At 45.5% G+C, this 10,953-nt stretch overlaps 1 protein-coding gene across 3 annotated transcripts; it reads right to left on the bottom strand.

Moving 5' to 3' along the window:
* Window positions 1-1,165: 1,165 nt before the first annotated feature.
* On the bottom strand, window positions 1,166-3,462 carry Mid1ip1 (MID1 interacting protein 1). 3 transcript variants are annotated; one of them, XM_005352849.2, is made up of 2 exons: window positions 3,355-3,462; window positions 1,166-2,866 (listed from the first exon to the last, which is right to left on the bottom strand). In XM_005352849.2, exon 2 carries the CDS (start codon window positions 2,619-2,621, stop codon window positions 2,070-2,072), a length of 552 nt encoding a protein of 183 aa, XP_005352906.1. In that variant the 5' UTR covers window positions 2,622-2,866; window positions 3,355-3,462; the 3' UTR covers window positions 1,166-2,069. The 3 variants fall into 3 exon arrangements, with proteins under 3 accessions (XP_005352906.1, XP_005352905.1, XP_026638139.1); XM_005352848.2 differs by lacking the exon at window positions 3,355-3,462 and adding an exon at window positions 3,151-3,346; XM_026782338.1 differs by lacking the exon at window positions 3,355-3,462 and adding an exon at window positions 3,006-3,027.
* Between the last annotated feature and the right edge of the window lie 7,491 nt (window positions 3,463-10,953).

Genomic DNA, 10,953 nt, shown 5'->3' with positions numbered 1-10,953 from the left:
ATTTGGGCAGCGTTAAATATCCATAACATGTAGAAACAGGACATTTATTCACACAATTTTCTAGCTTCAAAGTCTGTGTACCTTTCTACACTCTTTGCTTGTGGAGTTGGCTTTAAATTTTTTTGTTTGCACTTTGATATTTCAAAGGGAAGAGAAAACAAGTATAGGTATACCTGACATTTGGTGCTGGGCCAGCTTATCTTCATATATTAACCATTAACTTTCTGTGGCAACAGGCAGGCTTCCCAGTCTGGAGACTTTTTTTTTCACTGCTGCAAAAAGCTGATAATGGACTTGAGCTGCCCTGGCCAGCAGTACCCGCCTGTGCACGCACACGTGCACACACACACACACACACACACACACACACACACTTGATATAATTTTTTTAATTGTAAAGTTGTAAAATTTAAATTCAAGTCTTTGAACTTAGAGAATGCCCCCGTGACTTCCTGTGAACACACAAGTTGATCTGGCATTTATCCCCCAAGACAACGAAATAAGGAAATGCAGACTGCTGTGTTCCACCTGTCCCATCATCTCCACGAAGCATCATAATGTCATCTGAAAAAGTATTCCTAAAGGACTTAGGGCAGCCTTGATCAGATCTGCTGTGCACAAGTGCAGAGTGGGTCAGTGAAAACCTGGACACTGCTCAGCGGAGCTTAGTACTCATTGGGGAAGTACCGACGAAGGCCATTGCTTGTGCTGCAGCTATTAAAATATCACCCATGGTTAGCACACAAGATTTTTAAATTAAGGCCTGCAATGAGACTGCATTTCCATTAGCTGCAATTTTTTGATATTGTTATTATTTCACTTCTCCATATTCAAGTGAAGGTTCCACCTTTAGGAGATTTTAGGCTTCAAAACACTTCAATTAAGTATTTTTGATAAGCTAGCCAAATTGGTTGAAAAATACAATATATGTACTTTCACAGGTACTCTGAATATTTATGAACCTTTTGTTGGGATATTTGATCCTATCTTGGAACGGAATTAGAAGAAATCCTGACCAGAAGCTACTTGACAAAACTGCATAGTTGTACAGCTGACTATCCTCCCCCACTATCAGAAAGAAAATAATACTTAACATCAGTTAAACAAGGGAATTTTTTTTATGATTTGGCCACTCATTGGTGGATTAAAGAGCAACACACACTGGTCCGATTTAGTTAACACATCTGCTGTTTTATTTTTCAGAATATAGTCTACATTTGGATTAAAAAAAAAGTTTTAAATAAACACAACATAATAACACAGTGGAACCCTTCATCATTCTATGTACGACACGGATAGAATGTCAGTTGGTTCCACTCTAGATAAATCCACTTTCTCGAAATAATATTATTTTCGCTGGCCGAGTGGCAAGCTTCATCCAAGCTGGCGCACAGCCAGTTTACACACACGGGGTGGGGGAGGGATGGCGTGCCACAGGACTACTGTACAGTGTAACAGAAAATCATTAATAAAGTAGTACCGGTTACCGACAGTGCTGTTTGTGCGCTTATCACAATGGAATCGACGAAGTTTCAGAGCAAAGAGATTCGAAATACTTAAGACAGGGTCACTGTTACAAAAAGAAATAGTGCAAACAGGAAAACTGACGCAATCCTAGCAACGCCAGGGCCTCCTCTTGCAGCTCAAAGCAGGGCGGGCAGGAGGCTGCGCCCCGCCTCCCCCCTGCACCCGCACCCAGCCAGAAGCTGCCCTCCCAAGTGTGGCAACCCAGCGCCGTGCCCTGGCATGGCCCTTCTCTTCCGGAAAGAAGAACAGAAAAGAAACCCCAAGAAAGGCACAGGCTGAATGAAGGACGTCGGCCCAGTCCCATTCCCACCAACACAGAGCAGGCCCCCTCCGGGGGTCCTTGAACCCCCCTCTCTGGCGACTACTTTCCTCTGCTCTCGTGATGAGGCAGGCCCTCTTCTTCACACAACCCCCCACGTACACAGCCCAACTTTGCAGCGTGCCCTTCGCGCCCCACAACCAGGAAGAAAATAGCTTGGGGGAAAGAGAGGGGTGGGAGAGCCGGCCCGAAAGGGTGCTGGGCAGAGGGGAAGAGGCCCGCCTCACTGGCCCCAATTACTGAAGCCGATCTCCTGCTTGTATCTGTTGGTGAGGATGTTGGCTTTGCGGGTGAGTTTGGAGAGCACGGTGTGCAGCCCGCGCAGGTGGTAGTGGAACTGCTGCTCCAGATCTTCCTCGCCGGCATCTGCGCTCTCCAGGTGGCTCAGGCCCACCAGGATGTCCTTGGACTTCCAGGTGCTCTCCTCGCTCCCGGCAGGCGGGGACGACGGCTGGTGCAGGACTCCCCACTCGATGTCGTTGCGGATGGACTTAAGCAGCACGTAGTGGCTATACATGTCCCGGGAGGGCGCGAAAAAGCTTCCATTGGCGCTGCCGGGGCTGGGGGCCGGGGTCGTGCGCTCCTCTAGGCAGCCACCACTGCCTCCTACCTCCACGCCGACCTCGTTGTCTAGCTCCGGCTCGGAGAGGGGCACGTCGCGCAGCAGACTGGGCACCATCACGGTCTGGTCCATGTTGTTCACCGCGCCAATGAAGCGATTCATGGCGTTAAAGAGCGAGTGCTTCTGGTTGTAAGTGTCGCAGATTTGCATCATGGTGGCCAAGCGGGTGCGGAAACACTGGGACGCTGGTAAACCGAGATAGACCGCTGGCGATGCCTGCCTTCAAGCGCTCTCAGAGGCCGGTGCCGGGAGCCTGCTTGTAGCCGGTGAGACGGGATTCCCAGATCCTTCTCCGCCCTCTCTAACTCTGGTTTCTGTCGCAGCCCAGCCCTGCGTGATGCGCGGCTGCTCCTAGCTTTGGCTCGCGATGACAGTGGGTGGTTGGGTTTAGCCTTGACCTGTTAGAGAAGAGACGAAAAGAACAAATTACCCACTGGGTTAGGGTGCCTGACCCCCCAGTCCGCGCGATGCTCCCACCCTGGCTACTGCTGGCTGGAGACGGAGCCAGGGTGGCTCCCTGGGACCAGGCAGTATCACCTCCTCCAATGCTAGCAGAGGACCTTTGAGAAAAAAAAAAGGGAGAAAGGATCTCCCTCAGCCCAGACTCGCCCGTTTCTCCCTTCTAAAACCTCAACGAAAGCAAGCGTGTTAGTCGGGGCAGCCACAGGGCGGGAACACCCACCTCTTGAGCTGAGAGATCTCCCGGTTCTCAGTGTTTGCGTTGCGGACCGTGGCTGCCCAAGGGCGCTGCTGCGGTCACTAACTGGGCTGTGAGTGCAGGTGGTGGTAGCTGCTTCAGCCCCCCGCCCAGCCCAGGTGCTCAATTTATAGTCCAGGAAAGGTGTCCCAGGCACCCAGGACCACCCCCGATGTCTCCTCCTCCTACCTCTTCCAGCAGCACAGATAAAAAGGTCCCAGTCCTGACCGCTAGTAACACTCGCCCAGCCCTCTCTACCGCGGGGGCGGAGCACGCCACGCCAGGCGGCTCCGCCTCTCGCCTGATACCCGAGCTAAGGCTAGGCAACCCAGCAGGGCAAGGGAGGGTAGGGCTGAGAGGATGGAGCGGCCGCGCCCCAGCACCAAACCCAGAGCAAGCTGGTTGGGGGAGGGAGGGCGAGGCACTGAGCCCAAGGAGCCACCATCCAAACTAGAGGGCGGACTGGCGCGCGCGGGCTGGGCGGACTTGGCGCGCACTCGCCGGGTGGGATGACCGGAATGCTTGTGTGTCCGGGTTGCAAAAGATCCCCTCAATGCGGAATCTAGAGTGGCTGTCGCCAGGAAACTTAGCTTCGGTTTATTATTAGACGTCGGGTAAGAGGGACTCACAGCTGCCCTGACTCCATACCGGGAGTCTTATGTAAGAAGAGTAGCAAAACATGCCGGCTGCACGTGGACACTCGGTACTTCCTCCACGGCCCTGGTCGTGGTCAGTTGCTGGGGAATGGGAGCACTGGGGTATCTGGTTCCCTCCTGGTAGGGTCTTTACCGGCCTTTCCTACTACTGCTGCCAGCTATGAAGTGCACCGGTGTTATTTGATCTACAGAATTTTTTTTTCTGCAGCAGGAGATCAGAGTATGGCAATGGAGCACGAACCTGGGCCTTGTGGCCTTTTGGCTATCAAAAAAACCTAGGAGGTGCCAGAAGTTAGGTCAGGTGTTCATTTAACAGAAAAAAAATGGGAGTGTATCCAATAACTTTCTGAAGTGTGTCAAGTGCTCCTTTCAAAAGAAAGTTCTTAAGCAAGGGTTACTTAATAAGGCCTAAACTGTGTACCTCAGCCCTGGGTGTAACTTTCAAGTTTTCCACTTAGGGTTCCCAGCCTTCAGCCCATACTCCTTTTCCTGGTCCATTCTCCACATCCCTCATCCTCTGATCTACTCTGACATCCCTACAGATAATCAGGACTCAGGCTTCTCGTTTTAAGTTTCCTTCCACTAAAATCTTTGGGGAGGTTTTAGTACGGCATTCCAGTGCAAGACAGAAAGTGCACCCGGACAAGGAGTAACACATAGACGTTTCTCTCTCTTTCCTGAAGGACTGGTACTATCTACCGGAAACCATGTTTCTTCCCGATTTTGTGGCACAAGGGCTGCTAGCAGAAAAATGTCCCCAGTGACCATAGAAGCCAGTCTGGGGAATCTCACTCCAGTTCACTAGTTCTAGATTCGAACCTATGCTTTCTTTGGTTTGGTTTGATTTTTCTTTAACTTCCCATTCTTCTGCTTCAGTGTCCATGTTCTTTTAGAAGTGAACTAATGTTGTCTGCCCTAAGGAGATCAGTGGTAAGAAGACTGTAGAGGGAAACGATGCATTATGTAGTTCGGAAGTACGAGAATAATCTCCCCCTTCTCTTTCTGCACAGACTTGTAAACGTTTCCACCTTCTCAATTTGTCAACAAAATGGAGTGTCTCCCGTGTGAGAAACTTTTCCAGTGTTTCTTTAGCAATACAAAGAAACTTCTTCTTGGGTCATGGCAAAGTTTTCTTGTTAGGGTTCAATGAGATAACGGAGGGGAAACTCATTGTATACATTATAATGTATGAAGATTAATTGTACTCAATATAAGACTTCATCATAACCTAGAGGCATTGTATGTGAAGAGTTTGAACCCTCAAATATAGGGCAATTGGGCTAAGATGAACCAGAGACCATCTGCACCCAACCATCACTTCTTGGGTGCAGGAGAGTATAAAAACAGTCCAGGCTTGTTTTAAACCTTACGCCAAATGCTATTCAGGGAGGAGGGCTCTGGAAAAAACAGACTACTTAGTTTCCAGGATCTGATTTTTCTCATAACTTAAAATGTAGTTTGACCCCATCCCAGAACCTCTGGATATTTCAAGAATGTACCCTGATGAAAATTTGGAATTGCTCTGAGTTATTCAATGCTGCAATCCTGCCTTCTTTTCTCTGCTACTTAGTACCAACAATGTGATTAACAGCTCACCGAAAAAGAAATCCAAACTGTCTAGCAAAGGAATCCCACTCTGAAAAGACGCCCAGCCTGGGAGAAAGCCCCTAGCCCCTTCTCTTTGGCCTCCATCCTTCCTCTCGATCAATACGATCAATTCCCTTCCTTCTGTCTGGATCTTCCAGTGTCTTGACTCTCGGTGGCTGTTCTTAAACATTTCTTAAACTACGAGATGATGGCTCATGCACCTGACGGCCAAACTTCCCAAACCGGGCCTCCCTGCTCCCCAGTGCCCACACAATAACTCACACCCACCGGGTAACTCCAGAACGGAAAGGACCTTAGGCCAGAGCTCCGGGCCCTTGGAATCACCCCACAGCCACCCCTCCTGTCCCAGCCAATCAGAAATCTTCTGAGAGAGTTATGCAAATGAACCTTTGGCCTTAGCCAGTCGGAAGCCATAGACCCCTCCCCCCAAGTGTCCTCTTTCACCCCAACCCAGAAGAGCTAATGGCAAGCGTCCCTGGCAACCGGCCTGCAGCCAGTTTTCCCCTAATGCAAGGCTGTAAAAAAAAAAAAAATAAAAAACGATTCCTGGGGGTCACATGGGTACTAAACGGGTTGGGCCAGGCCCGGTAAGATGTAGGGAGCTTCTCTGGTTGCCCCAGGCACCTACCCTCCCTATCTCGTTCTGGAACCGACTGAAAGCTCCCAAGCAACCTGTCCAAGACTCATTTTGTTTAAGGAGAACCATAGCAATCATCAGTTGAGTAAATGACTTTTGAGTACCGGCTTAAGGCAGGGCGCCTTGGTCTCTACTTTTCTAACCAGTGTGCTAGATTCCTGTTTATAAGCCTGGCCTGACATTCTTCACCGCTCTGCTTTTTCCAGAGCTCTCACTCGGGAGCTCTTTACTTTAATCGGAAATGATGCTTAGCTGACTCATCGTCCCTATGCAATCCTCCCCCAAATAATTCACCAACTCCCCTTTCTGTTGCCTCTCTTTGATGGCTTAGGAAAACGTGGCATTTTAAAGGTGGCAAATTGCTAAGCAAAGGAGTGAAGAAAAGTAAACCGGTGAAAGAAGAAACACTAGAGAAATGGAAGATCTGCCTCGGGGCTGGACAGAAAGTGGTGTTTGCAGGCTAGAAACTAGCCCAGGCCAAGGCAACTGAGAACCTTGATCAGACTGATAGAGAAGTTAGAGGCAATAGCTTCATGAAAACGCTCCTGGAAATCTGACAATTGCACTGTCCTTTGAGAGGCCATGTAGTCCAACCTTCCTTTTGTACTGAAATTGCTCACAACATCTCCACCAAGTGGTCACCCTAGCCTATGTTCTTGTGCATTTCATCCTCCGGTGTCAGGCCTCTGGTTTTGGACCTCTTCGGGAAGCCATGAAGCACATGGTTGGTGTTTGAATGGTCTCCCTTCAACCCGCTATATCCCAAGTCAGTTACCTTTGCTTCTTGTAGCAATCCACGCTTTTGGCTGAGTTGCTCGCATATTCTCGGCCCCGTCCTTGGCTTTGTCTACAAGTTTCACTCTTGGATCTCATTCCAAGTTCCATCTTTGCTGGTGCAAAAAGGAGCGGCAAAGCCACCCATTTTCTTGTGAATGATAACTTTTCTAGACCTAATTCCCCAAGTGCCAGACCCGGCGCTCTTTTACTACCCAACAAATATATACTTCTTACAGTGATGCCCAGCAGTTAATAGATTTGGTTTAATTGTTCCACTCATCTTGTTATATGTATAACAAAATTTGGATATCCTATTCCTGGTCAGTGGAGATATTTGTTGACCAAAAAAAAAAAAAAAAAAGAACTTTCTATTACTTTTACCTAAGTAGATTTTCGGTCATTACTCCAGCCTGTTTTAGTAGTTTGGATTCTGATTTTGTGCTCTCATACACTTGGATATTAGCCACACATTTGATACCTGTTCGGTGTATTCGTCCAAGCTCCTGGTCACAGGTACCACTGAGCACTGCACAAAGGGCAAAGCACCATTAAACACCTGGAGAGTTTCTTCAGCATGATATTTGTTCATTAACTGGTACTTTTAGCATGTTTTTTTTTCAGCCAGCCATGAATCATATTAATTCTGCCACCATCCAGAAGAAATAGTATGAGACACCTTGCTAAGTGCTTTACTGAGCTCTCAAGTTAAAGACCAGCTTCTTTCCTATAGAGTTAAGGAGAATATTTTTAGAATATTACAGATAAGCTACTGTCACATGGTATATAAACTAGAAATAGGAGTTGGAGAGATGGCTCAGTGGTTAAGAACATTTGTTTTTCTTCCAAAGGACCCAAGTTCTGATCCCAGCACCCATATCAGGTGACTCACAACTATCTGTGATTCCAACTTAAGAAGGTCCATGGGAGGGCTTGGAGAGAGGAAGGGAAGAGAGAAATGATGAAACTATACATCTCAAAAAATAAAAGAAATAAACAATTTAAAAAACAATAAAATCATTTTTGGATTTCTTCAAATGCCAAGATCTACTTGTATAGATATAGTATACTTGTATAGTATCTTATAAATAATTTATTTTTCTGACTCAAATAATGAAACTAAACTTAGATGTTGTAGTCTAGAGAATTCACCTACATTTTATTAGACTATCCAGATAGAATGTAAAAGCTAATGTCATAGTCATGAGTAAGAAGTAAAGAGTAATATGAAGAATTAATAGGCTAAAATTGATAGTAAATAAATTACACAAGTATTGGCAAAAGTGTGACTCAGAAGAAATAGGAACTATAAAAAATTTTGATAAAAAAGGAAAACAATAAATCCCTAGAAAGATTTATAAAATGAAATTGAAAAAGAAGCACACTATGAATTAACGTATTACTAGAAAGCTAATAAACTAAAAAGAAACAGCCAAGAACAGTTATCCATTAGTTATGACAGAGCGAAGTGTGGAGGCAAGTATAAAAGCACCGGAGTTCACGGAAATGCATGAGCGAATGACCAGAAAGAGTTAAGGAAAATAGTAGATGCTGGATATGGAAGACAAAGAGAGCATAATTTAAGGATAATGGATGTCCCTGGAGAAGAGCTTCAGCAAGTGAAGTAGAAAATACAAATGAGGGGTAGAGGAAATGGTTCAGCAGTTAAGAGCATGTACCATTATTGCAGAGTCCCAGCACCCACACTGAGGGACTCACAACTGCCTCTAACTTTAGCTTCATGGTATACAATGTCCTTTTTTGGATTCTGTAGGTACCTTTATTCACAATCACACACACACACACACACACACACACACACACACAGAGACAGAGACAGAGACAGAGAGAGAGAGAGAGAGAGAGAGAGAGAAATAAAACAAATCTTAAAAGAAAAAGTAAAAATAACAGTAAATTTTCCTTAAAAAGATTGTTCATCTGCTTGTTTAATAGATATGGTGAACATTAAATAAAATTATTTAGAACAGTTGAAAAACAAGTTGTCTTTTTCAAATTCAAGAAAAGAGAAAAACACTTTTGAATTATTCACGCAGGAAAAGAAGTCAACACAAGGGTGGTAGAGTGGGGAGACTCACTCTGTGGATAAGACACATAGAGCTAGAAGAAAGGCTAGATGATTGAAGACTATCCTGTCATTGAAGTACAAATCAATAGACATTCTCAAACATGAATCAGAAGTCTTCTTAAAAACCTTCGGGATAAAATTCTGCTAGCACACCAATGCCAGCAGCTGGACCAAAATAGGGATCGAGAAGTTCTGATGAGAGAGAGGATCATGGTAGACTTAAGATTAACCCATGTCGGTACTAAGGTTGCAGATCAAAAAATAAATATTTTAAACCCTAAGAAAACCAAGTAATACAAGCAACAGAATGGAAAGATGGAGGGATAGCAGCAGAGCTAATCAACTTTTACTATCGTTAGTGATGTCTAAAACCAGTTGAGCAGTTCCAAAAGCAAGATAGAAAGATCTCAATATTTTCAAGCTATTTTTTTCTCAGCTTAGAGGGCCTTTTAAGGACTAATGTTTTTGTACAGAAGAATCTCTTTTCTTGAGTTCATGATTTCTTTCACTACCACTTCAGTTACTGCCAAAAAAATCAGCTAAATTAATTTCTAACGTTTTATTTAAAGTAAATATGTATGAGCCAGATTTGGTGGCCCAGAACTCAAGAGGCAGAGACAGATGAATCTCTGTGAGTTCAACGCCAGCCTTGTGCACAGAGAGAGCTCCAGACCACTCAGTTGCATGGCTAGATGTAGTCTCACAACAACAACAAAACAATAACAACAAATTATGCTCTGTGTCTTCAGCAGGGTGTGAGAGGCTCCTGAAATGGCTGTGTTCAATTTGTGAAAGTGTGTCAGGCTGACACACTCGATTGACTATTTTTCTCCATGTATGCTATGCTTGATTAATATTTTTGAAACTGGGTCCATGCATGATTCTGGGGAGAGCAGGGCAAAGGGAAGAGTTAACCTGATTTGGAATTACATGCCCTCGATATTTGCAGGGTAAAACTGAACTGAATTAAAATGACAGTAGAAAAATAGTAAGCTCTCTGAAATATGGAAGCTTAGGAATTACCGTCCTTTTTATTGGGGGTGGGATTTGAGACAGGGATTCTCTGTGTAGCCCTGACTGTCCTGGAGCTCTGTAGACCACACTGACTCAGAACTCAGAGATCTACCTGATTCTGCATTCCCAGTGCTGGGATTAAAGGCATGAACTACTATGCCCGGCTTAGCCACGCTTCTTTCTGGTCCTGTCAATGAGAGTAGAAGAAAGTCCAGCTAGAGATGTAATTTATTGGTTGTGGTGAGTTGAAAGTAAATGACCCCCAAAGGGAGTGGCACTATTAAGAGATAAGGCCTTGTTAGAGTAGGTATGGCGTTGTTGGAGAAAGTGTGTCACTTTGGAGGTGGGCTTTGAGGTCTCATGTATGCTTAAGCCATGCCCAGTGAAACAGACCATTTCCTGTTGTCTATGAGTCAAGATGTAGGACTCTCAGCTCCTTCTCCAAAACCATGTTTGCTTGCACACCACCATGTCACACCATGATGATAAATGGACTAGATCTCTGAAAATGTAAGTGAGCCACTACAGTGAAATGTTGTTGAAATAAGAGCGGCGGAGCTGCGTCCCCAGCACCCGGCCGCCTGCACGGCTAGCTTTATACCCGAAATAATTACACTGAAACTGTATTCTTTTAAACACTGCCTGGCCCCAATAGTTCCAGCTTCTTATTGGCTAGCTCTTACATATTGATCTAACCCATTTCTATTATTCTGTGTAGTCCACAAGCTGGCTTACCAGGAATGATCTTAACCTGCATCTGCCTGGAGTTGGAGAACCATGGCGACTCACTCACTCAGCTTCTTTCTCCCAGCATCCTGTTCTGTTTTCTCCGCCTACCTAAGGGTTGGCCTATGAAATGGGCCTAGGCAGTTTCTTTATTAATAAGAAGACATTCCCACATCAAAATGTTTTCCTTTATAAGAGCTGCAGTGGTCATTGTGTCTCTTCACAGCAATAGGAACCTTAACTTAGTGGTAGAACACTTAACTTGAGACTATATGTTCAGTCCTCAC

This window comes from Microtus ochrogaster, chromosome 10 (genome assembly GCF_000317375.1).
Source record: "Microtus ochrogaster isolate Prairie Vole_2 chromosome 10, MicOch1.0, whole genome shotgun sequence".
Classification (NCBI taxonomy): Eukaryota; Metazoa; Chordata; class Mammalia; order Rodentia; family Cricetidae; genus Microtus; species Microtus ochrogaster.
Note: the sequence above shows the minus strand (reverse complement) of the source record. Positions and strands in the feature narration are given on the sequence as shown.